At 37.3% G+C, this 27,023-nt stretch overlaps 1 protein-coding gene across 1 annotated transcript in view; it reads right to left on the bottom strand.

Annotated features, from left to right (window-relative positions):
* The window catches only part of DCLK2 (doublecortin like kinase 2), a 77,603-nt gene that overhangs the window by 49,749 nt on the left and 831 nt on the right, over positions 1-27,023 (bottom strand). The window contains exons 2-3 of the mRNA XM_010709572.3: positions 26,772-27,021; positions 10,387-10,721 (exon numbers count right to left, since the gene is read on the bottom strand). Of these exons, the coding sequence (XP_010707874.1) occupies positions 10,387-10,721; positions 26,772-27,021 (585 nt within the window). The remainder of the gene's footprint in view (positions 1-10,386; positions 10,722-26,771; positions 27,022-27,023) is intronic.

The raw sequence follows: 27,023 nt of genomic DNA, 5'->3' as shown, positions 1-27,023 counted from the left end.
TCAGTGCTTCTGATAATTTTGTTTCTGTCGTTTGATTTGCATTGGCTCAAATTGGATTTAGGTAGGTCTTTTAATTTCCATTAGTAGATCTGTAGTGTCAGTCATTCTCATCTTTAGTTATATAGGTATTCAATGAGCATGAATAATTTTCTAAAAAACATAGCAAAAAAAAAAAACAAAAAAACTTAAATGTTCTTAAATCTGTCTTGCTGACCTATTACTTGCACATCTCTTCATACAGTTTTTATCATGAAAATTTTCCCACAATATTATGACTAAGGCACTCTCCTACTATTAGCATTTATTTTGTATCTCCTAGATATTATGATGTACATACACCAACAACATAAATAAAATAGGTTCACGTACTGTGATGACAAATAAAGTTCTAAACTAAATGCTCCTGGAATAAAACCTCTCACCTCACAAAATGTGCAAACAAGCTATGAGATTTATTTTGGAAATTCCACCTAAGCACCTACAATTCACAAGAAACAGTACTAACCACCCTTAGTCACTCATTTATTATAATGCCATTCTAAATTTTGTATATTCAGTAAGAAGTAGACAAAGAAAGAGAAGTTGCTTGGATATTGTAGTGGGAATGCTAAGTCACAGCCTGAACCAGTGACTGAGTATCTGGTAGGAAGGCAGGACCAACCTAGGGGAGATCAGCTGCAGGCAATGTACCTGAGTGAGTAGCAGGGGTGGAGCCAGGATACACCCCTTCCCAGACCTTATTTAAGGGTTGGCAGGAGAGGGGATGGTCTCTTGTGGGAGATCCCTGTGCACCTCAGACCTTCTAAAGGTAAGTAGTTTTTCTTCCTTTGTTTTTGTGTCCTTGGCTGCTGTGTTTGGGCTTATCCTGATTTGTAATAATCAAAGATTTCTGTACCTTGCTATTATTATTTTCCGTCACATTGTAGGATTACAGAAATAAATACTGAGGTATTTTTAAATTAAACATTTCAGAAGATAAACATAAGAAAAAATACGTACGAAAGACAAATATTCTAAAATAAGTAGAAAACATATTTGTGTATTTTAAAAAAGTACTAACAAATCTATAGCAAAGCTTCTAGTTAAAATAAGAAATTAAACCTTCTGAGACACAAAACACTTCACAACACCATCTTTGTATCTTAGACTGCACCATTTCCCTGGGTAGTTTTTTTGATAGTATATGACAGGAGACTGCGATGAGATTCTAATTTCTCAAATAACTAAGAACAAATCCTTTTAGTAAAGATTTTGGGGGCTAAAAGAAATAAATTGTCTGTTTATTCCAGCCGTGTCTTTGATTTTGAAACTGCATGGATTCTTTTTTGTTTTCATGTAAAAACAAAGAGAAATGAATACAGAACTGTAGTGACACTTTATGAGTCAGGTCTCATCAGCTGTTCATCATCTTACTCTTAGAATTCCCCTGCTTACAGTACTGATTTTTTACTGCATTATGCTGTAAGTAATACAAAGTATAATTAAGTTTTTTAGTATCCATTTACACAAATATTACAAATATGCTACTGTATTTACACAGTGTAGCAGAGCTTTTATGGGTGTCAGCCAGGGACAGATACATTTGCCAGCATATGCCCTGGAGCTTCAGGGACACTTTATTATAGTGAGAAGCTTCTTAGCACTATGCTCCTTCCTACACTCATCAAGTATCAAGCCAAATGTGGCATGGGGATATCATTTAGTTATTCCATGTCAGATATAGTGTCCTCTTTGTTCAGAAAGCTAGAGCCTCACCTAGTTTCTAGGATAATTTTGGAAAAGTCAATCTGTAGCAGAAATAAGTCATAGCCTGAAGCAGTGATTGAGCACCTGGTGGAAGAAAGGGCCAACCCGGGGGGAGCTCAGGTGCATGCAATGTTCCTGAGTGAGTATAAGAGGTGGAGCCAGGATCCAGACCTCACTTACAGGTTGGCAGTGGAGATGAGGGTTTCTTGCTGGAGACCCTGTGTACCTGAGGCTTTCCAAGGGTAAGAAGATTTTTTCTTTTGATTCTGCGTCCTTAGCTGTTTGGGCTTATCCTCACTTGCTGCAACTTAGGGCTTTGCTACCCTGCTATTATTGGTGTGTTTTCTATCGTGTTACAGTGTTATACCATCTAAAGTTATGTGGCAATGTAGGGGGCAAGAATTTCATCAACACTCTTGATCATTCTTTCTCTGTAAAACACAAAGTCACAAAATCTTAATGATTGGTAAGCAGTGTTCAGTCCATTACAGGTGCTGAGGGTGGATTTGTGGCAAACAGTATAAATGATGATGACATAGTGGGCATTCAATGGAAACATTCTGGACATGAAGCATATTAGATTACCAATTCCAACTGAAAATTCTCAGCCAGGATGTCCCTTTTTGTTCTAGGGCTGAACAGGTTGTACATTGACTGGACAGTTATTCCCAGGTGTAACATGAGTGCATGTAACATGAAAACTGCCCCAGATTCTGGGGAAATCTAGTAGCCAAACATTCAGAATACCTATAATGTAGTTTGTTAGAAGCATGATATAGAGATGAAAAATAATTTAAATATATATATTAGAAAATTCATTTATTAGTACAGCTAATCCAAAAATGAAAGTTATATGGTCATGATATGTGAGTTTCATGAAGGGTGATACCCATCCACTCAATCACGTATCCGTCATTAAAGTTATTCTTCATTACCATAGGAAAGTGAGAAAAGTTTTGAAACTTAGCAGTGAAGCAAATAAATCAGAAGAAAAAACACTAAATAGAAGTTTTCTCATACTGATACGCACTTAGGAGCACTCATAAAAAGAGAGACTGAAGAGGAAATTAAGAAAAAATAAATTGTTTCTCTTCTACCCTCACAGAAATCTGATAAGTATCACTAAATATACATGGTATGTTTGGATTCTCTTAACAATAGAACCTTAATACTGCCTGCCTCAAAAAGCATTATATACTTGTATGAATAAGAGTGTCTCTACCTAGCTAATAGTAAGTAGGTGCATTATCAGGAAGTCTGCAACCAGACACGGACCACCTCCAGGTCTGTAACCTATACAGGCCAGAGCTAGTTGTTGTTAGATGTCTTTCTGTACAAACATATAGGCATATTCGAAGTGTCTGCAATAACCCCTTGCAAAATATGGGAAGAACAAAAAAAGTTCTTAACTAAGGCCCCACATCATGTTTACCTATGCTTAAATTTTGTTCAATTTAATTCCTATTTAAATCAACCAGATCCTTTGACTTCTTTAAAAGAGAAACTGCAAGTTCTCAGCAAGCAAGAAAATGGCTCCTTCATAAATTACTTCCAAGGAATATTCTGGCTCTCTAGTACCCAGCCCTTCTTTTGTGTGCCTATATTTCAACTTTATCTAGAACTAAATTCCTTTACTGAAAATAGTAGATGAGTTGGAGATTAGAGATGAGACAGACAAAACTAAGAAACACCACTACTGAATACTGTCCAAAACTCTAACTAGTCCTATAGGTTATAAGTTGTTTATATCCTTTGTTTTCTCCTGGAATATTTTAGTATAAAAGTCTCCCACTATTGCAGAGTCCCTGTACCATATATCAATAACCAAAACATCAATATGGGCCAAACAAGCATTTAAGAACACAACATGAATGGCATGCTTTTGCTACAGAAGATGACTGTGGCCGACTTTGTGTCAGAGGTGCTATGAGAATGCTAAACTTCACTGCCTCCAGAGAAAGATACTATCATCCTTTGCAAAGCTTAAAATTTCAGTCTGCATATAGGGGCATTAATGGGAAGCTCTTTTATTTAAAAAGTTGGCCAGTACTTCTTACTTTCCTCCCATCTCCCGATTACTGCTTAAAGGTTCACTGCAAATCAATCAGGTACTAATATTTTAAACATTGAAGATGACTATTCCCTTTACTTTCTGACTGACTTCATGTTTTTTACCATTAGTTTCGTACGGGTGAGAATGGAATTTTTGTTAATGACTGGTATAAATCTAGAAGAAAAGGAAAATTTAGTATTACTGTTTCAGAAGACTTAAGAGACAGACAATCTGATTCCAGCCAACCAAGCAGCAGCTAGTATAACAGATCCATCAATGTGACAACCTGAAAGACGCATCTCAAAACTAGCAAGTCTGTTCACAGGCTACTATGAAGAGGAACAGAGAAAATTCAGTCTACAATCTCTTTCAAATGCAGTTGTAGTGTAAGGTGTAGCAGACTTCTTAAAGAGAAGTCTGCATATTTAGGTTTGATAATCGAAAAACTCTTTTCTGAAGTAAAAAAAAAAAAAAAGGGATAATGTAGCTGAAGGAAAAAAAAATTAAAGATCTCCAAGTAAGAATGGACCTATGAAACAAGTTCTAATCTAGCATATGACAGCTGCAGAACGAATTCAAAAGATTTTTTTTTAAAAACCAGACTAATTATCTGTTAATGGCCAGGCTCAGCGGGACACAACAAATTCCCAAGGTTTAGTTTCCAAGTCATGTGATTTCATCTTAGTGTGGCAGATGGTAGACAATGACTGCATACCCTTCATTTATTCTAACATCTACACACTGTAAACCAGTATTGAAATTATTGTAATCATACATCAGCAAAGATTCAGTGTTTCTGTTGGTGACAGCACTGTTTTTGCAGTGATTGTTTCCCACACTGTGAAGCCTGTCATTTGTATTATGTGCTGTCAGCTCTTGAAGTGCACAGACAAACTGAAAACCCAGCAGGATTTATCCTCTCTGTGGATTGTGGATCCAGAAAGACTCTGGCAAGTTGGATGCCAGTTTTTAGCACTACGCATATGCTTGCTTTTAGTTAAAATATCAGCTTTTTTTCTACTGTTCTCTAATTTAGAAGTGGTGACTTTCTATCAGGGTCTGGTTTTATATTCTTTTCGACAAATATCCTGTTAATTTAACATCTCTCTTCACTAATCTGTCAGTTTGATGGCAGTGGGGACTACTGATTATTTATCTAAGCCTTACCTTGCTGGAAATGATTAAATCTGCACTCCGTGGACCTGAGCCATGATATTCTGAGTACTCCTACATCATATCCCCAAAGCTAGAATTATGTATCCCTGGGGGAGGAAGGAAAGGAAGGAGGCATACGTTATTCATTTATCTGCATTCTATTTTAAGGCTTTTATTTCCAGAAAGTAAGGATACACAGGTTTCTTCTCATATATCTCCTTCCTCCAAATAAATTGCCAATACTTCTGTTTCAGAAAGCCAAGTTGTTTTTCAGCATTTGACTGTGGCTGTTTCATGTGGCATGACCTTAATTTTTTGCAGATGCAACAAAGCTAATGAGCTTACTCAGCATGATTGTTTACTGCCAGTTTAGGATGCTCATCTTAGATGACTCATTAGATGGTCATTTTTTCCTGTTCATCTTTAATATCTTCAGCATCATTATATTGATACTTTTAAGCAAAATCCTTACTATTTTGTATTTTCAATTTATTTCATTTTCATTTCTCTTCAGAATGGTAATGATCCTATGACCACTATGGTAAAAGCTGTAAATAATTACTTAAGGTAAATCCTGAACAACACACTACCTACCTGTGGCCTTTGTGTGACTACATTAAATGAAGTTACTTTGGAAAGTGTTCCCTGACGAGATCTATAGGTGGAAAAATGTTGCAGGTGCATTTTCAAATTTAGGTTATTTTTCAGATCTCTGCTTCCATGTCAGGGCACAGTTAATTTTGGGATAGTTTCAGATAACACTGCCTTCCATAAATAACCACAGATGGGAAAATTTCTATATCCATGGATGGAGGCCAAAATTCTCTCCTCTGTTTGAGTACACTATTTCCTCCTTCCCTCTAGCAATAAATAACCACTGATTCCAGTTCTGAGCCTACCAACTGCAAGTCTGAAGGAAAAACCACAACAGCAAAAAAAAAAAAAAACTGCATTGCAGTATCCATGGATGAACTCTTTTTCCTGTCACAGGATTTCCTCAACAACTGGGCCACTTAAATTATTTTGTTTTTCTTACACTCGTATGACTTTTATCCTATACCCAATAGACAGGCATCTCTCCATGGTTACTCTCTGAAACAATTCTAGACTCTAGTATAAGACCGTCTTCCCCTAAGTCACATTTTTCAAATGGTGGATGAGGTTTGTTAGCACTGGGTTTACTATAAACCATAACTCTTGCTCTATGGATTTTACTCTGGCATGCAGGTGTATATACTTGAATACTTTAATGTTTACTGGCATTCAAATTTTTATTCTTTTTTCTCTAGCTCAGCAGTTCTTCCAAAGCTGTAGACAGCCTTTGTTTACTGAAAACAGAAATGCCCTCTTCATTCATATGAATTTTAGAGCAAATATTTACCCTCTAGATTTGATAAGCTGTAAGCCTTTAATGTCTCTCCTACTGAATGCTTTCAGTTTCTGTTAAGACCTGCCATCTCTGATGGGTATCTTAACAGCTGCAGTTGATCACTTAGAATTACCTCTACAAACTAAATTCAAAATGAATTTTATATATGCTACCATTTCTCTACTGAGAACTTCCAAAACTGTCACGAGACAATGAGAGAAAAAAAAAAATAGTGGGGAAAAGAGCATGAGCAGTCTGATAAATACTTAAAAATATAATATGCTAACTTTAATTATCCATTTACATACAAGGAGTAATCAAAATTACAGAGCTTTTGATTTCAAAGAGATCCACCAATATCTTCGTGGCCCATCAAAAAGAGGCCTTTAAAAAAAAAGTATGTTTTAGCTGTGGTATAGTCTCATTATTTTGGGAATGGAGTATAGTTTAGATGGCTCGTCTACCTTTTCAATCTTGTTACAGACTTTCATCCATTAAACTGCAATACAATGCAAGCTTGAAAAGTCATTGACTTCCTGGAGTGAAGATTTCAATTTTTTTTTGGTAACAAATAATATATGCTTCGAAGTCCTATATGTTAGGTTGCTACCTTCTCCTTTGCAAGAATTGTTACTGAAGTTTTATAAGCAAGATAGAAATGCTCCATTATCTTTGGAGATATCAAAGGGTTAACTTCGCAACTGCAGAAGCTTCAGTGTGACTGTCCTTGCTTCACAGTAGAGAAGTGACAGATCCCAGAAAAGAACAGAAAAAGGAAAATCCATCCAAGTAAGCAAAGCACTCTGTTCAGACAAAAATATTAGGAACACCTCAATGTCAGAACAACAAAAACTGGAATGGCAGAAGCCAGCAAAGCAAAGTAAAAGCCTAGTTACTTTTATGAGACTATTTTTCCTCAGAACCAATCAAAAAGTTTTGGGAATTTTTTTTTAAATGCTAGCTGCTTAACAAAAGAGATGGCAAATTTTGCCTAAATATAGTTAGATGAGATTCTTTACTGGAGACTATCCAGTGCTAATCCTTCAAATCATATCACCCATTTATGATATATCTGGTGACAAAAGTAATCCTTCTAAATGTTATAAAATCTTACAATTTAAAGCTAAATAATTGTCTGCCTTCATACAAAGTAATCAAGGAAAATAAGTGAGATGAATGTTGCTGTCTGTGTTGCTATTATCAGACCTTGCTATAGCAAAGAGAAAGTCAGATGAGTACACAAAACTTATGTTGTAGACATCATTTCCATTGTACTGTTAAAATTAAAAACAAGATTAATTCATAGATCACTAGCTGTTATTTTCATTTCATACTACCATATTATATACATCAACAGAAAAAAAAAATTGTCCCATAGTTAATGAGAACCATACAATTCCTAATAAAAGGATACGAATTCTACACATGCGTGTTTAAACTCTTGAATTTCAGCATCAATTCCACATACAACTTAAACATACTGCCTCAGAAAAAGGAAGAAAAGAAAATAATTGGTATTTCCTCAGAGTTAAAATAAGTGGGGGTGGGGAGAGAACCTTGAGAATCACAAGAGCTACATTTATAAGAATGTAGCCATTTACAGAGTGCTTTTTTTTTTTAAATGGTTGCCTTTCAAGCTGTGCCAACAATAGGACGGCATAAAAGATTTGCCTTCCTTGCAGATTTAGAAGAATAAGCAATTACCACATTAGAGAAAATAGGCTCAGAAATTTCCACCAATTGGTAATTGGCAGCAAAGCAACTCTTTATTTGCCAAACCCTACGAAGTCCTTGGGCGCCAACCTCTAATGTATACCAGCAGTAAACAAAGAAAGTCAGTCTCTTTGCCTCAAACTGGGGTCAGCCATTTGCTTTGTCATTCTTGTTTTCCCTCAAATGGTCCCCAGACATCTCTATCTGCCTAGAGAAGCAGAAAGCAGTTTTTATTATCCTGGTGTCTAAAGTCATAGGTCTTCCACCTGGGGCACTAGATCACAAGATCCCTTAAATCAGAATTACGCTATGGCTGTGCAAGGAAAGGCTCCTTCCCAAGGCCTAATTGGAAGAGCAGAAGTCTCTTCTTCCAAATGCACACAGTTGATGTGGAGATGAAGTAGTAACGAGCCTGCAGTAAGGATATGTGCAGGCTGCTTTTTGAAGATGTAGGAATTACTCTATTCTGCTTGAAAATACGTATGTTTGCAATTTAAGTCTTGTTACCAAACAAAGGCAGGAAGAGAGATTGCGTAGCAATAAGAAAACTTACGCTTGTTTTGAAGCATTCATTAAGATTACTTGTCCTGACTGTAAACTGAAGACAGTCATTGTCCATCATGAGTAACACTAATATGCAAGCAACATGTGAAATTTAATTTATGACCGCAAGTTGGTTAATTTTATTGCTCCCTGATGCCCCACTGCAACTACCACATAAATGCAGATTAATGAGTTTCTACTGTATCAGTAATTCATATCAGTGAATCTGAACTGAGCCTCCAAATAGCAGCAGTTGTCTTTGTGATTCTTCCCAAATCTTTTTAAACTATTTGCCTGAGAAAATAAAGTAACTCTTTTATGGGACAGTAACAGAAGACTTCATGGGCAGGAGAAAATAATTATTGTAGAGTAAATATTCTCTAAGCTATTTTACAGTGAATTAAATTAAACATGACTAAATCACATTTCAGGACTTTTAAAAAGCAAAGCACATTCTTGGAAAGGATTCTCCTGTAAAAAAAAAAAGTAATTAACAAATCTAATTAAAAAAAAAAAGAAAAACAGAAAACCAACAAATCCACAATATAAAACAATTAGAAGAACTAAAGAGCATATGATAGTGCCTGCAGATATCATTTATCAGGATTCTCATTTACATATTTGTTTCACTATTTAATACTAATGAACAAAAGTACTTCTTTCCAAGAATTAAATATAGAAAGTGTATCTGTAGTACACAGCTAACCAGAGAGAAATACCTCACATGCAGATTATTTGAATCAGTGTACTTTTTCTGCAATACGTTATTTAGCAACTTTCAACGTGGAAAAGGTGCTTCTTCGGTGGTCCATAGGACCACTACTATTATAAATCTCTCGAGCAAAACAAGTTCCCTGTTCTCCTTAAACAAAATCAAAACCTTTAGAAGTAGCACATGAAAACATACAGATACGTGGATATGCAAAAATACCTTTTGAATGAGCAAGGATCCCGCTATTTAGTCAACGATAACATAGTCCAGGTATCAAACATGATCTACTTTGCAGCCTACATTGCTCTGCGTTACTAGACTCACAAAGCTGTCGAAGTTCTGTATCAGTGTCAAATAAAGGCGTCAGTTGTCACAGTCCTGCTACACAAAAGGCTGACTCACTAGCCAGACAGATAAACAGCTAATGTATTACTGACACTTTTACCTGGTGCAGAACAATATTCTATGGGTCACTCCTTTGTATTTCTGGGTTAGAATAAAAGACCAACTGTGTCATTAATCTCAACAGCATGTTTTTGCCATTTTAAAACTAAAAGTAAAGCTACAAACATCACCTGTGAAATACTATTTCAGATAAAATTCTTGGCTTTAGCAATCTTAATTACTGTATCCAGGATGACATTCCAGTATTTTTGTTCATTAAATAGTAAACTGTAGCAGTGAAGTGGAAGAGGACAGCAATATTTTTCATATACCCCGTAACACCATGCAGTAGTCTCAAAATACGACTCTGCTTCTGAAAATGTGTATTTTAAACAGTTTACTTTCAAAAATTTCAAGTGAAAATAAATTACTGAAAATAATCAATAAGCACTTAGTTTAGCAATACAACACAGTGTATGAAAAAGTGTTTTTTCTTTTACTTAAAGTAGTCATTTCTTTTGCAGTGGAGAGAATTTTAACATTTTTTTTCTAGATATTTTGAATAGAAATGAAAAAATAAGCTGTTTACTTAATTATTCATATTCAGAAGCAGGTTAAAGTCTATATAGTAATGAGAACTTAAGTTATAAAAACAAGCTTAATTAGAGTAACTCATAATTGTTAGATTTTCACAACAATTCAATCTCTTACCTGCTTTCCATCCAGTGTACAAAGTCTCTTGACTACACCCGAATCTAACTTAATGGCTTCTGTGATGTCAGTCAAGACTTGTTCAAAGGAGTGAGCAGTCTTCTTATTCAGCAGAATTCTTACAGCTTTTCGTGGTTTTACTCCACTCCTAATAACAGTCACCAATTTGGGTTTAATGAAATCTTTACTCTCCTTCACTTCACTCTTTGTGGACGTCAGAGATGTCAGGGATCGAGTGGATCCGGTCCTTATGTTTACACACCAGTTTGGATTGACATTCTTGGTATAATCGACTTTCCGATATGGTTCATTGGATGCACAAACGTAACTTTCACCTGAAAAAGAAAAGATGACATTTTCTTAATTTAGAAGATCTTGCAGTTATTTTTATCAATTTAAAAATAACAGCTTTGTCACAAGCAGTGGTTTCTCTGTATTCCAACTGCAGATCATTTTAAATGAAGGTTGGTAAATTAGCCAAACTCTATCCAAGCACTACTCTCAGAGAAGTTACAAAAGACCTCTGGTTAAGCAGTGAAACGCAACAAAGGATAACGAGGAGGTTGAAAATATTTCTCATTTCTTTTGAAAGAGAGCAGAATGTGAGCATCTGAAGATACCTGACCACGAGAAGTTATACATTGACTTTGTACCAAGGATACACTGTTGAAATGCGGTCAACACTTTTTAGACCAACAGCTTCCAGTGCGGCCACAAATGAGACTGAAACTATGGGAATAAAAAAGGGTAACTATACTTTGTTTTCTTTCCTAGTTCAAAGCATGCATTTCCGATATCTCCTCAGAAGAAGGAAGGTGAGAATACAAACCAATAACCATATAAGCAAAAAAAACTATAAAACACTTTATTAGCAGTTAGTAATTCAAACCCTTACATCAAAGTACTTGAACCAGCCATGATGCAAAACTAAAGAGTCTTAATTTTCTCATGCATGTAGGATGTTTCCATAAACAGCAACATGAACTTGAAGAATCACAGAATTATAAGTGTTGGAAGAGACCTCTGGAGACCATCTAGTCCAAACTGTCTGCTAAAGCAGGTTCCCTATAGTAGGTTACACGGGAAAGCATCCAGGTGGGTTTTGAATATCTCCAGAGAAGGAGACTCCACAGCCTCTCTGGACAGCCTGTTTCAGTGCTCTGTCACTATAAAAATGAAGAAGTGATTTTTTTTTCATGTTCGTATTGAAATTCCTATGTTCCAGTTTGTACCCATTGCCCCTTGTTCTGTTGTTGGGCATCATTGGAAAGAGCCTGACCCCATTCACTTGCTCCCACCCATTAGATTTTTATAAGCATCAAGAAGACTCCCCTCAGTCTTCTCCACGCTGAACAGACCCAGATATCTCAGCTTTTTCTCATAAGAAAGCACTCCAGGCCCCCATACATCTCTTGTGGCCCTCTGCTGAGCACTCTTGAAGTTTCCTGTCTTTCTCAAACTGAAAAGCCCAGAACTGAACAAAGTAGTCCAGATGTGGAGATCTGATTTTGTTTAAAAAATTGCAAAGTTTATTCTATGAGCAACACAGTAAACTTCCTTCAGCCTTCTTAAGAATTACTGTGTTCTGGAGAATGTTTTTGAGCTTCTTTTCTCTCCCACACTAATTACTGCTTTCTAATTTACCATGCCTTTAGTCCTTTCTGAAAGATTGCTTGCTGTATTTGAAAGAAAACAGGATGAAATTAAATTATTAAACTATTTTGTTCAGGAAAGCTTGGTAGCCAGTTCTGTATCCAGAAGCATCATACGTACAATGTTCCAAGGAAGTACAAAGAAACAATTAGTTACAAGTTTTCATGGATGCCACTGCCTTGGCATTCATGCCCTTCATTTCTCCTTATATTCATAGATCAAAAGGTGCACAATACAGCAACTGAGAAAGACAGAAAGACCTCTTCTTCCAAAAAATAAACAAAGGAAAATAAGCTGTTTTCAGCCCACAAGTTCCTGGAATGGAATACCCATGCAGCTGCATGTACACTGGTGGTGGTAGGTAAACACACAAATAAAAAACCAAGCAAACAAAACCAATCCACAGATGCACAGCTTAGAAAGAACTGTGGTGGACAAGAAGCCTGCACTACCACAGAACCACATGCTAAGTTGCAACAAGGCTTAAGTAATCTGATTTAATCAGACCAGTTTTGAGCAAGATGCTGGATTGGATGACCTTTAATAGATCCCTTCCAAACTGAATTACCTTACAATTCTACATGGGTCAACAGCATTTTTTCAATAGCCTGAGCCTCCAGAGACATCTTATTAATGTGTTAGCCTGAAATAGCTCTACATCCACTAATACTTGATTTGGAAAGTCTATCATTATTTTCTAAACAATTTCTAATGAGCTCTCTAGTTCTAAACACAGAGCTGCCACATACAAAGTATCTCAAAGAAGCTGGTTGTTCTCATTCATGCAAATATTCTTATTAACATCAAAAATGCAAAGGAGTTGCACAGACAACAGCAGTATGCTTTTGATTTTGTTTAAGTTAGAAGTTTTCATTTTTACAGACATCTATTTTTTACCTTACAGAGAGTTAATAGGAACAAACCTCTTCATATTGCTAATGCAGAATCTAGATGCAAGATGAGAACAGGATATTAGATTCTGACTGACAGTATGTATTGTGTGAGAAAAGAAAACCTCAAATCATTTTGTTATTTTCCTCTCTGCAGTTAACTTATTGTGTGATATAGAACCCTTGGGATGACGTTTTTCCATTATTACATGCTAAACTTTCTGTCAGTGCACCTAGGAAGTAGCTCTGGGTTGGAAGTTGGTGTGTTTTTCCTTTGATTGTTTTCCAAATGTGTGTGTGCATACTCACAGGTTTTTAAGACATTTAAGAATGCTAACTATTATATTCTCTAAAAATAACAAATAACCAGAACTCAGTCATTATTCTGGGTTCACAATACCAGGCTGTTTGGGGCTGTTGAATCACAGCCTGAGCCTCTGATTAATCACCTAAGGTGAGCAATGAGTCAGCCACAGAGCACAGGTGAAGGCAATTCACCTGCACTGCAGGAAGGAGTGAAGCCTGGCTCCACCTCTCCTAGACCCATTTAAGAGCTGACTGCCAGTGGGGAAGGATCTCCTCTGGAGATCCGCTCTACTGGAGTTTCTCTTGTGAGCTCAGGTTACAGGTGAGTTTACCTATCATTTCTGTTTCCTGCTTTGGTGTAATAATATCATAGCCAAGCTCTCTGTTATACCCTAACATAGATATATTCATTAATTGTACACAGGCATTCAACTTTGAACTGTCCCTGACCTCTTGATTAAAAGTTGATGTGTATAAGACTTTGGTACAGTTTAATCAACATCTGGTAACAATTTTTATGTATAAATAAACCTGACAACACCCTATGCACAAGGATAATTTTCTAAGCACACCAAGTGCCCCTAGCATCTCAAAGTTTCTAAATAAACTTCAGTACACTAGGACACTTACTACCTCAGAGTTACTTCTGAAGTACAGCCTATGCAGCTATATGTAGAAATTAAATGAATTGTCGCTATAATTACTACAAAATAGCTCAAAATGGAACGCCACTAAGCATGTTAAGAATTATCCTTTCAAACTATTAACATTAAGGCAAAAAACTGCTTCCCCCTCTCCTCAGAAAACAAACAAAAACCTGACAAAAAAAAAAATAAAAGAAAATCCTTAACACTCAACAAATAAGCAGCTGTCATTACAATGGGAAAGCAGGAAAAGACTTTTCCTGTAACACCCTGTCTCAAAATAACACCACATTTTTATCTCCACAGTTACTATGTATTGAAAGTTTAAAAAAACAAAAAAAAACAAAAAAACAGAAAATCAAATGTTTACAAGATAACTCTGATTTAAACTAAAATTAACAAATCTGGAAAACAAAATAAAGAAGCAGGTTCTCCTACTTGAAATACATTGTTACACACAAGGAAGCAGAAAACGCAGGTCCTTTTGCTAGATTTACCACAGAGAAGTCTCAATAGTATATTCTAACTTTCAGATCCCTTAACAGATTATCTTCCTTACACTGTCACAGAATATGACCCATACTATCTGTCTAGTCAAATTGCAACAACCTCAGAAAAGGGGAATTCATCCTGTCACAAGACTTTCATTGAGTATAGACAAAAAAGGATTTTTATCCACTTACAACGGCAGTGTAAAACCTGTTGGTTCATACCAGTTTGCTCCCTAATGATATGAGCTGGCTTCAATACTCATTTATTAAAGGTTTCTTTATATTTTAAAGGTTTATATATATATTATTATTGATCCTTACATATTAGTTTTTTTGTTAGATAAAAAAAAAAGTGTTTTTCACAACAAAACAATTTATCTCTTATAAGAATGTATTTCAAATAAGTTGTTTCAGCTGCATTCAACCAAGCCTTAATGTGAAGCACAAACTGTTCTAGTTTTCCAAAAAGTTTATCTGGCAAAACTAATTGCAGAATTTTCTATAACTGGCAAATAGAGGAATAGCCTAATTACTTGAGAATTGTAGCATATGGCAGATTGTTCATTAAGTGTTTTTAAACTGTGTGCTGCTTTCTTATTTTAGTCATACAAACTAAAATTGGTTATTGAGGTCTTTACATGAAAAGCAAGTTTTACTACACCTGCAATGCAGGCAGATATGGCACAATAACATGAGATAGACAAATGCATGCACTGACTTCCTTTGTTCATATTCTAAAAGATAAAGGATGTTTTTATTTTACTCAAGTTACCACTTAAGCTTCTAATATTTCACTGCAGCCAGGACTTCATCCACAGTTTCTAAGTTCTACTTGCAAATAAATCATTTGTTACATTCTGCATAAAGACTGATTTTCTATATATTGGCCATTCTAAGAATCAACTATAGATTTGATTGGCTTAACAGGGCATCCAATGGACTATACAACTGTATGAAGTATTTAACTAAAAAAAAAAAATGGTAGGGGTAAATTAAATTACAGCTATAAAGTTCACTACAGGTAACCTTCCTAGAGAATAGTATACTCAGAAGTAAGCCTAAGAAAATCACCATTAGTTTTGGAACACTGTGATATTGATTGAATTGTTGTTTTAGCCATCCTCTAAGTAGACAATACATCAGCACAAATCTATTTGCAAGAATTTTCAAGCCATTTGTGAAAATACTACCTCATTTTACTTTGTAGGTAGTTAAATGTAAAAATGTAGTATTGTATATAATATTTGACTGCAGCTTTAACATGTAGACTGACTTTAAATTTGCTTGGGATTAAATCCGGTGATCTTCACGCACACCCAGAAAGACAATTTTTTTCTTTCACATGGGGGGTTGTTTTTAATTTACACTGCTGTTGTTTGAATCAGTCAAACTGAGTCCAACATGGTTAATAATGGAACAGATAACTTTACAAATCAAATCACAAGTATAGATAAGTTTGGCTCTTTCTATAAGTGCCTTTTATGAGATTTTCTTATGTCTAGCCTTAACATATAATCTCACTGTAGTGGAAATGCTAAGTCACTTCTTGAAACAGTGATTGAGCAATGGTGGGCAGGCAGGGACAACCCAGGGGAGCTCAGCTGCATGTAGTGTCCATTAGTGACCAGAAGGACAGTAGCCAGACCTCATTTAAGGGCAGAAAGTAGAAGAAAGGCTATTTTTGCTGGAGATTGCTGTGTACCTGAGGCTTTCTGAAGGTAAGCAGATTCTTTCTTTTGTTTCTGTGCCCTCACCTGTTATATTTGAGTGAGTTCTCACTTGTTACAGTCTTGAACTTTGCTATTCTGCTGTCATTGCAGCACTTTCTATCATGTTATAACATTATAGATTCCTGTACGCAATTTTGGCCACCGTTGTTGCAATTGAGTAAACCCGGTACTGATTAACTGTAGTTGATGTTCTGTCTCTGTGCTTTTGGAATCTTAGAATGTATCTTCCAGACCATTTCTATCAGTTCTATCTCTGGCAATTTAAGCTTCTACTTTCCCCCATCTCTGGAGAAAGTTACCTCTCCTGTTGGCTCCTTTGCTCCCTCTGCTTTGTCCAGAAGGTACTAGCTGTGCTATTGGCTTTGCTGGTGAATTTGTCAACAGCAGCAGGCTCTGAACTGTGACACTTGAAGAGTAGCATGGATTTTCTTGTCTGGATTGCTGTATGGGTGGGAGGGATATTTTACAGACAGGAAATGGTAGGTGGTGATAACTGCTTAATCAAATGAGTTTGAACACTCCAGTTCAAAGGATCATAGGTAAAAGGCATGATGATCTACAGTTCCTTTTCAGCTGTAAATGGGGAAATACTGCACAAATTCTAAACATCTCTTTAATTTTATCAGGAGTGGGTTTTGTGGTTTAGTTTTGTGGTTAAGCAACTGTTTGAACCCCTAAGAGAAAATAGAAGAAAAGAAGCAAGCACTACTAAAATAGCAGTGCCTGCAAAATAATTAGGTTACATCTTGAACCAGTGATTGAGCACCTGGTGAGAAGGCAGGGCCAACCCAGGGGAGCTCAGGTGCGTGCACTGTACCTGAGTGAGCAGAGGGGGTGGAGCCAGGATCTACCCCTTCCCAGACCTCATTGAAATGTTGGGAGTGGAGTTGAGTGTCTTGCCTGGAGAGCTCTGCCTACCCAAGTACCACACTGGCATTTCTAAGGTAGGCGGACACTTCTCCTTCTTCTTTTGCACCTTACTGCTGTTACATCCAAGCAGGCTATCTCTTGCTTTGCTGCTCCTCCGTCTTGTAATGATTAGGTTAAAAAAAGCAGAGATCCAAAACAATTTGAGAAACAGCTATCTGGTTCCTAGGAAGTGTACTGCGGTTAGCAGCTAGAAATGACAGTTTACTCTGAGTTTTATCAAGTGTCTGTGGATGAAGGTAGGGCAACTAAAGTAACAATAACAATAAAAATCTACAGTTGCAGGGGTTTGAGTACCTCTTGCAAATGTTGCAGAGAAAGCAGCAGTAAAACAATGTTGATGCTAAGTATGCTCAGCAAAACCCCTGACACTTGACAACTCTTCAGATATGTTGTCCTTGCTAAAAGGCAAATGAGGTAATCATGAAAACACAATTAAATTAAAAAAAAGGAAAGTGAAAAACATGTTAGGTAACTGGTTGAGGATGGCTTTGAAAAAAAAAAAAACCACATGATTTTACAGCTGGAATAAAAAAAAACACTTAAAGCAATGTTTTATCATAAAGATGCGATTATCAGCCATCCTGTGTACTGATTTGCAAAATTTTAATTTAATTACACGACAATTAATTTTTGAATTTTTATGTTATTTCTGGTTGCCTATGAAGGTACTCAAATCTTTCAGTCAAGATACCTAGTACAAGGTCACTATTCTCTTTACTTAAAAATAGATCCATTCCATCCTGCATCGTAAAATTTTCTGTGCTTTCAAGTTGTTTTCTCAGAGGAGAGAAAACAAACCTCTTTGCCAGGATGCTGGCTGACATCCAGTCAAAATTGCAGCATGGGTAGACCCTGTGTACCTGAGGCATTCCAAGGCCAAGAAGACTTTTCTTTGTTTCCATTCTCCTCCTTCTTTGTTTTATGGCTGCTGCATTTGGGCTTATTCTTTCTTGCAGCAGGCTAGGTCTTTGCTACCCTGCTATTAGTGCCATGCTTTCCATTGTGTTATAGTCTTACACTCACTAAGAAAATCTTTTCTGAGACTTTAGTAGGCTTTCTGATCATGCTGTGGCTTTTAAAGGAAATTGCAAATCTACCAGATACAGAAAGTTTGCAAGGCTCCAAACGCAAGCATAAACAATACTTCATATGTTTACATTATTGACTTAAATACTGCCAGTTGTAAGGTTTGAAGGCTCGCTTTGCTCTTGAAACCATCTTGATACATTTTGACGTTAATACATGCTAGTCTAAACAGCAGTTACGTTACTGTTAATACAGAGTGTCATTGACATACAACATTAACAAGAGTCAAACAGCTCCCTATTTTTTCCACCAGATTGTAAAGTTACCTACACAGGAATTTGCAGGTAAAGATGTGAAATATAGACTAATGAAGTAAAAACACTATTAACGCTATTATGTGTGTATGTGTGAAAAAAGAAAAGCAAGAATCACCAGCACAGGTTAAATCTGGGGCCCTAAACCCAGCCAAACTCTTCAGGAAACCTAGCCAGCCTGTAGAGCAGTTTTGGCAGAAGTATGAAACTTCCTTATAGGTTGGCATCATAATTTTAACAGAACATATGTACCATCCATCCAGCACTTCACAACGGTACCCAGAGCAATCTAAAAGTGACACTTCAAGGAAGAAATCCTGCTACCACCAGAAATTACTCAAATGGGCCATATGCTAGCAAAAAATGAATAACATCTGTTGACATTCTGAGTCGCAATATAATCAACAAATGGAGTAAGTTTACTGATTCTCTGTGTCTTATTAAAACTGAAAAAAACAAATAGAAGATGTGAAATATTGCCTATTAGTGAGGGAACGCTACCTGCTTCTTAGTAATTTACCTGTTCTGCATTAGTAATCAGGTATACTATTCATAAATGTTGGCAGGAAGTTCAAGCACACTGCAGGATTTCAGTTACAGAGAACACCGACTGAACTTAAATATTCACAGCTTTCCCACCATGGTGAAGAGAAAACAAGATCATATTGATCAATCTGACTAATAAATAGCCATAGATCACTAGTTGTCTAAATACTGTTTAGTCTACTCAAAAACTCATCTGAGGAAAGAGTTCTTTTGCTATCTGTTTATTTGATATTATTATTCATGGGGAAGGTATTTAGCTTATCTCAAAACAAAATTGCATGAGTGAAGAATTGGACAAATTCTCAAAAAGTCAGCCATACAACTTTAGGTATGCATAGGAAAAGAGATGTATCTTGGTGTTTTGTACCACAAGTATACATCACTTCCAAAAATTTAGTTTTTGAGGAAATACAGCTGCCTTACAGCTCAAGGTTCATCATGGCACAAGTTTAATGAGCTGAAGCCAACTTCAAGGCATTTTTAAAAACAGCAGAGAAACATTCAGACATATTGTCCTTAAAAACAGTCTGCTAATAAAAGACATGCAGATGTTTCATTTCCTTTAGCATTAGATAAAACCTCCACATTAAGTGAAGGTGGATATACCATGTAGAGGGGAATGTAAGGAAGAAATGAAATACATAACACTAAAAAATCCTGAGTCAGGGTATTTGGAACCGAAGATCCTGAACAAGCTTTTCTGGTTAGATTTTGTGAAGTGTTAACAAGCACTATTATCTTCTCAAAGATTCATTTAGAGCACGGTGTTTTAAATGACACACTGCATGACAAAGGATGATAGAGCTAACATAAGAAATAGCATGTCTACAGCAGGTAAGAAGACATGCCAACACCACATTTTTCTCAACATTTTTAAAGCTTGTTTCACTTTGAAGCACGCAGGACAAATCAGGTTTCTAGGTACATTTCATCCCCATTTCATATCCCTCTTCTTTTAGTGGAACTCATTACTTCAAGAGTACCAAAAGTTGCTTTTTTAGTTTAATGTGGCAGTTGTTAAAACAACTAACCTTCCAACTGAAGGACCATGGCAGAGCATCCTTCTTGTACTCTGACATAAAGTTGAGTGTATTTACAGCGTGTATAAAAAGACTGAATCTAAAAATAAAAGCAACCCTTTTATGAAGGATTACATTTCATTTAGGTCTTCTTTGCTTCCTTTCTTTCACAGAACTTCCTCATAAATTTCTTACAGTTCTTTCATGTCACCTCCGGTAGCCCTGTATAAGTCACCAACATTTGTTGTATAAAGCATTTATGTTCCCCTTTGTACTGTTTAAAACCTGGTATGATGAGAAGAATTTTAGCAGATGACTGCTTCTAGTTCTCTTTTGACTTTATTTAGCCAGAAGGTGCAGGTAACAGCTTCATATAAGGTTTCTTAGTATTGCAGAGCTGCTCAAGTTGGAAGGGACCTCTGAACATCTTCTGGCCCCAACTCCCTGATCAAGATTTCTGAAAAGCTTTAGGAAAAGAGTTGAGGGATCTTGGCGTAATCCCTACCTAATACCGCCTGCTTCCTCCACAGTAAGTAAATAAGTCTTAAGTAGATTACACTTCTCTTGTGGAAACTAGTTGATTTACAATGGTGGGACTATCTTATTTTGCTTGGAAATAGCAATTATGTTGGTATTTTGCATTGATAACCCATTGCCTCAGGACTGTGGAACTACTGCAATTTGAACATAAACTCGAGAATAAATGCTTTTTACTTTTAAAATTGTTATTCTTCCATTTTATCATTCTTCGTTACTCTTGTTAGAGATTTCCTGGTTCTTTTGACTTTAGCGTGGGAAGGTAATTAAACCTTTTGAAACAGGTTACAAATAATTGCTTAATTGTTGCTACCATCTACTTGCCCTGACAAGATAATATTTTCTTGACCTAATCTATCAGTGCACTGAGTAATTACAGAAACTTAAACAGGATTTGGGCTGCTAAATGGTGGAAAGATGTTGCTGCCCAGATAAAGAATATGGTTGTAAAGGTGCGCCATGTAGATGATCATGTGCCTAAGAGTTGGGCTACCGAAGAACAACAAAGTAACCATCAGTTAGATTGAGCTGCCAAAATTGATGTAGCTCAAATAGATTTGGATTGGTAGAACAAGGATAAATTATTTTACCTCAGTGGGTCCATGAAACCTTGGTCCACCAAGGAAGAGATGCAACATATATATGGGCAGGAGATGGAGAGATGGACTTAACTACGAATACTACTGCACAGGTTAGTCGTGACTATGAAATACATACCATAATTAAATGAGCCAAGAGGACGAAACCTCTCTGGGGGGAAGGGTGATGGTAAAAGTATAAATACAGGGAGGCAAGGCAAGCTGATTATATCATCTTGCCCCAAACTCATCATGTTAAGTGTTATGTGCTTATCATGGTGGAGGCAACAACTGGGTGGCTTGAAACATAAGCAATACTCCATGCTGCTGCTGGAAAGGCTATGTTAGGTCTTGAGAAATGAGTCGTATGGTGACATGGTGCTGCAGAATTAATTGAGTCAGATAATGGGACTTCTCTTGTAAAGATTCTCTTGTAAATACATGGGCCAAATATCATGGCATTGAGAGGATTTATCGTATCACCTACCATGCACCAGCTTCTGGTAAAATCAAAGGATACAATGGATTGTTAAAAGCAATGGGTGGCAGAAGTCACCTGGTTGGTCAATACTCAAATTTTTATCAATTGAGATAGTCCTACCCAATCCAGCTCCCTACATACTGTAGAGGGGGGAAAAGGTTCCTACAGTTCATGTAGAGAACATTCTGGGGAAAAAGTCTTGGGTCCTTCCAGCTTCTGGAAAGGGCAAACCTTTCTGAAGAGCTGTTTCTGGCCAGGGACCTGGGTCCACTTGGTGGGTAATATTGGAAAAATGGGGATGTTCAGTGTGTGCCACAAGGGAATTTGATATTGGGGGAGTGCAGTCAGTAATTCCATGTGTATACATATGTGTTAATTATTGTTTGTATATATATTAAGCATGATGTAGTGATGTGGAATAGGAGGGGAAATGTCACCGTTTTATGATTTTTTTAAATGATATTCCATATCATAACATTGTGTAGAGCACTGGGAGTTAGAATTAATGCTCCAGTTCTATGGACTGCTGATAGTTACAGGCACCTGGTTCTGAGAAGACAAGAACTACATACCCCAGGGGACTTTGCATTTCCATTTTGTGTTCAGAGGAAAAGATAAAACTTCACAAGTTACAAGATGTTCCCTTTTCCCTTTCTGCTCATTTCCACGTGTGCGCTCTCTAGCTGTCTTGCCTTCAGCATTAGAGTAAGGACTTTGGTTTTAGACACTCTCTCCTATTTCATTTGTTTTATTAGCCTCAATTCCAATTATATTATATTGTTATCTTGCATTCTGATATTATTTTTAGTAAATTAATTTTCCTTCTCAGATTGTTGCTGCTGTTTTGTTTTTAGGCCCATCTTCTTACCCTTTTCCCATCTCCCCTTCCCCCTCTCCCAGGGGTGGGTCTGTAGGCATCAGCCTGTAAACAGTTAACAACTTTTTACAATTTAGGTTATTATGTTACTTTTAATGTAATATGCAGTGACAATGCATAATCTAAAGCAGAAAGTATTTTGTGCAATGTCTGGATTTGAAACACACTGATTCTCCACCTCTCCCCATAGACTTCCTTACAGGTGTGTGCTGATTTCAAGCCTGGGGACAAACAACTGATACTGTAAAAGGACTGTATCAATTAAGCATTGTAGTTTAAAAAACAGGAACTCTTAGCAATGGTTCCTACCTAAGGAACTAGAAAGAGTCCCTGTCACCTAACAAATCAATATGACTTTCCTTTCCAGGACTGTTGTTTTCTTCTCCCAGCTTCACAGCAGATCTTAACAATCAAGATTCTCCATGTTTTTCACCACCAAGACATCAAAACACAGGGTAGCAAAGACAAGGCATAACTAGTACCAATGTGAAACAGAAGCTTAAGTGCTGAAGAATTGCATGGTTCTTTCTACTACCATTGTGTTATGCTTTAGGGAAGTTACAGTTCTAAAGACAACAAAGGATTTAGATGAATGCTTAATTAGCTAACTTTGGTAGATAACAGAAATTAAACTATTATTTCATTATTGTTAATGAAATGAAAATGTTAACATTCCACATGGAATCCACTACTCAAGTAAAGCAGAGTAGCATCAGATAATAAAGGTGCACACGAAACTGGAAGAAATTCGTAACAGTAGCTAAATCCATCCTCTTTCTGGATTACTATGCTCAAGCAAGATCAGAAGCAGGCACTGAAGTTTTTCACTCCTCCCAGCCTAAGAAAGCAATGAAGACTGTCAAACTTATGATCCATAATGTTTCCTAATCTACAGGGGCTGGAAATATAAATGAAATTTTCCTAGGATTGGTCCTGCAAACCATGACTTTTTTTTTTTTTTGCCTGTCAGATTCAGGTAAGAAAAGCGATATGCTTAAAATGGAGCTTGTCATGTTTCAATAAAATTGTGACCAGATCACATTTATTAAGGTGACTCAACCTGTGACAGTAATATTTGAAGTTGACAGTATGTCTGTGCCTTAGCTGTTTTCCCTTTACAGCAGACTACCAAATGCACCCAAACCCTGAAAAACATGTATTGGTGACTCAATTCAGCCAGTTTGGACTATTATAGCATAGAATTTGATGCTGCCAGCTTTTAACCAAATTAGATACTAGGGTAGGTAGCTCAGTGTCCAAGAGCTATTTGCACAAGCTAGAGTCAAAGGAAGTTTAACACACATCTTTCTGGCTTGGTATGTGTGACTAAGGTCTCAAGTTCTTAATTCAGAGATATGACATTAGTTAACTTCAACTGCAGTGATTCCATGCACTATTTCAGTGACACTGATGTGCAAACAAGCTAGTCAAATAATTAGGAATTCCATTAAGTAGCTACGTTTGGGCTGATGTTCAGCCTGTAGCTGGCATGCATGATGACTTTTTAACTTTCCAAAGATTAAAAAAGCAGTGCTACCGAATACCATATGAAACTATTTGTTGTGTTACAGCAGTTCAAGATTCAGCACATTACTAATCTTTACTCATTCAAAAAGTTCAAGCTTGCTCTGCTGGAAAAAGAGAACCACAAGAAAAAAATATCTCCCAAGCCTACTAGGAACAACAACAATAAAAAAAAACAGCTGGCAAAGGGCTCAGAGAATTTCATGGAATGATGGATTCACTACAACGTTGCTTTCTTCCCATCACTGTTTGTCGTTCCCTATTCCTGTATGGTGATTAGACTTATATGGTTAAGTTCTTTGCATGCTTATTGGAGCATTTAGTTATTCAATTATGATGTTACAGGATTTTCTTAAGATTCCTTAGATTGTATTGGTCATGGATAGATGACTAAGTAATCAGGAATCTCTTTCCCCTTTCATTTTACAGAGAAAGCAAGGAAGTGGCATTTTCATTGTGACATTTGCTTTGCTTTATTCTTCCAGTGAAGCACAATGACAAAGGTCACTCTTTCAGTGAATATTTGAAGAGACAGGAAGTCAGTTTTTGCTTTCAGTTATTAACTTAAATGTAGTTATGAGACTGTAAGCTGCATTTACTTGGCTACACAGTGAGTCTTTTTTTTTTTAAGCATGGATGCTTAAGACTCGTTCTTTTTCCAACTTTCCAAAAGTCACTCGAACTTAACATTAGTTTATCTGAGATTTCATTTATCTGCTTTCCGCACCATCCACACTCCATTTTTTTTTTGTTTGTTTTTTTTGTTTGTTTGTTTTTAACATTTTGAAACTAACCACTAGGAACCCTTCCCAGACCTCATTAAAAGGGTTGGCAGAAGTGGCAAGAATCTCTTGCTGGAGATCTCTGTGTACCTGAGGCCTTCCAAGGGTAAGCAGTTCTTTTTTTCCCCCTTTGTTTCTATTGTTTATGGCTGCTGCATCTGCGTTTACCCTTGCTTGCTGCAGCCTAGGACTTTGTTACCCCACTATCATTGTTGCACTTTCCATCACGTTACAATGTTACAAATGCTCAAGTTAAATACTATCATAGGACATCTCAAGAGAACATGAGGGAAGTTGTCTTAACTGGAATGTGCATGCATTTACTGAAAACACAGCTTCTGCAGGTATGCGTACTCTGCAAGCAAAGCATAGGATGGGAGACACAGAGGAGATTCAGGTAGAATATTAGGAAAAATTCTCTCTCAGAGTGGTGAGGAATTGGAACAGGCTACCCAGAGATGTGGTGGAGTCAACTTCTCTGGAGGCATTCAAGAAATGTGAAGGTGTGGCATTTAAGGGCATGGTTTATTGGACAGGGTGGTGATGGCTTGACAACTGGACTAGATGATCTTAGGGGTTTCTTCAACCCTTAATGATTTCATAAAACTCTTTGTAGGGGTGGAGGATTGCTTTTCAGGAGAGTTGCCAACTCAGATGTGTGAGAATTGCCTTTTAGTATACTATAGAAATAAAAATCATTTTCCTCCACCCCACCTCCACCTACAGAATAAAGAAGTCAGAGCAGGTTCTGCACACAACACACAGCACCAGTCAACACAACAACCTAAAACCTGTACATTGAAGTTTTCCTTGATCAGGATAGACAATGTAAATTCAGTCGCCATTAATATATTAAATTCACACCTATATTTCACTTACTACTCCACATGAATCTTCTATGCACACTTGAGTATTGTACTACAGAAATTACTTCTCCTGAGCCAACACACCAACCATAATTATCAGCTGTGAGGACAGAGGCCTGTAAGGGGGGGAAAGTCAAATAACCCTGATCTTTGTGTCCTGCTTTAGGGCATACTGAAAAAAAAAAGTTGGTACAAGTAACACCCAGCTGAGGCTTTAAGCTGAGTAATTTGATTGGTGATGAAACATGCCCATGCAATCTGGTGCTATTAAACCATATTTGGAAAGCTGAAGCCTCACAGCTGACACCAATCGACTTTGGAGCAAAGTTACACAGGTGAGTTTGAACTCTAATGATCCTATTAAAGTATATCTCTATACCTAACTTGAGGTGTCTCTTCACATACTCAAATTTGGGCTTATGACAAAATACACCTGACAATACTTGACTTTCATACTTGCAAAGATGCTGCACACTAAAATGGAAGCCACAGAACAAGCTTACATGACAGTAAATTAAGCTGTAGGAAGCACTTAAAGGCTTATCTGTTCCTTGTTCAGGCAATTATCATTCCATACAAAGAAGACTTGTATGTTTCATTCAGTAGAAGTACTTCTGGCTCCCTCCAATTTGGGATACTCCATGATTGTGAGAAGTAGTGAAGCACTGCTCAGATTCTCAAGGTCTACACCATCTCTGCAGTAACTCCCATTATCAAAGGCTACTAAGAGACAATTCTGAAAAGCATTCCATTCCTTCAAATGTTTTTGGATTTAGGTAGCTATTTTCCCTTAAAGAGTATGGACACCACCTGTATGTGAAAGCGGAACTTAACACTGGTTTGTTTTAGTAAGTGGGAAGCTATAGACATCCTTTTTCACAGCACCCAGGAAAGCTTAATCTGCTGTGAGGCACCAGTGACAGCATAGTAACAGTTAGGGAACTATATTAAAACATTCCTCTTAACTACAAATGGTGATGACTACAGGGCAGCCAAGAACTTCCCTGTGGTTCTTGAAGAGGAGAAGCACCTTCTGCTTACCCACCGTTGTTGCCAGCCCACCTGATGGGAGAAACGGACAAGCCCTGCTGCCAAAGCAAGGCCTTAGCAGCAGGCAGCGGCAGCCCACTCAGTCCTCGTGATCTCCCTCAGCTTCTTGGTGTGCCAGCAGACCCCCCCACAGCCCCTCACCTTCCAGCAGCTCGTCCAGGCTGGAGAGCTTCTTGCTGCCGTCGATGGTGTAGATGGTGCGGACGCCCTGGGGCAGGTTCACGTTGTCCGACAGGGAGCGGGTGAGCTCGGCGAGGAGAGCGTCGAAGGAGCGGAAGCGGTCGCTGGAGATGGCATACACCAAGCCCTTGAAGTACTTGTCCCCGTTGCGGTAGAAGCGGGCTTTGCGCGCTTTCTTTTCCGAGCTGAGCGCCTGCAGCGTCCGCGTGCGGT

Source organism: Meleagris gallopavo, chromosome 4 (assembly GCF_000146605.3).
Source record: "Meleagris gallopavo isolate NT-WF06-2002-E0010 breed Aviagen turkey brand Nicholas breeding stock chromosome 4, Turkey_5.1, whole genome shotgun sequence".
Lineage (NCBI taxonomy): Eukaryota > Metazoa > Chordata > Aves > Galliformes > Phasianidae > Meleagris > Meleagris gallopavo.
This window is presented reverse-complemented; position numbering and strand designations above follow the sequence as displayed.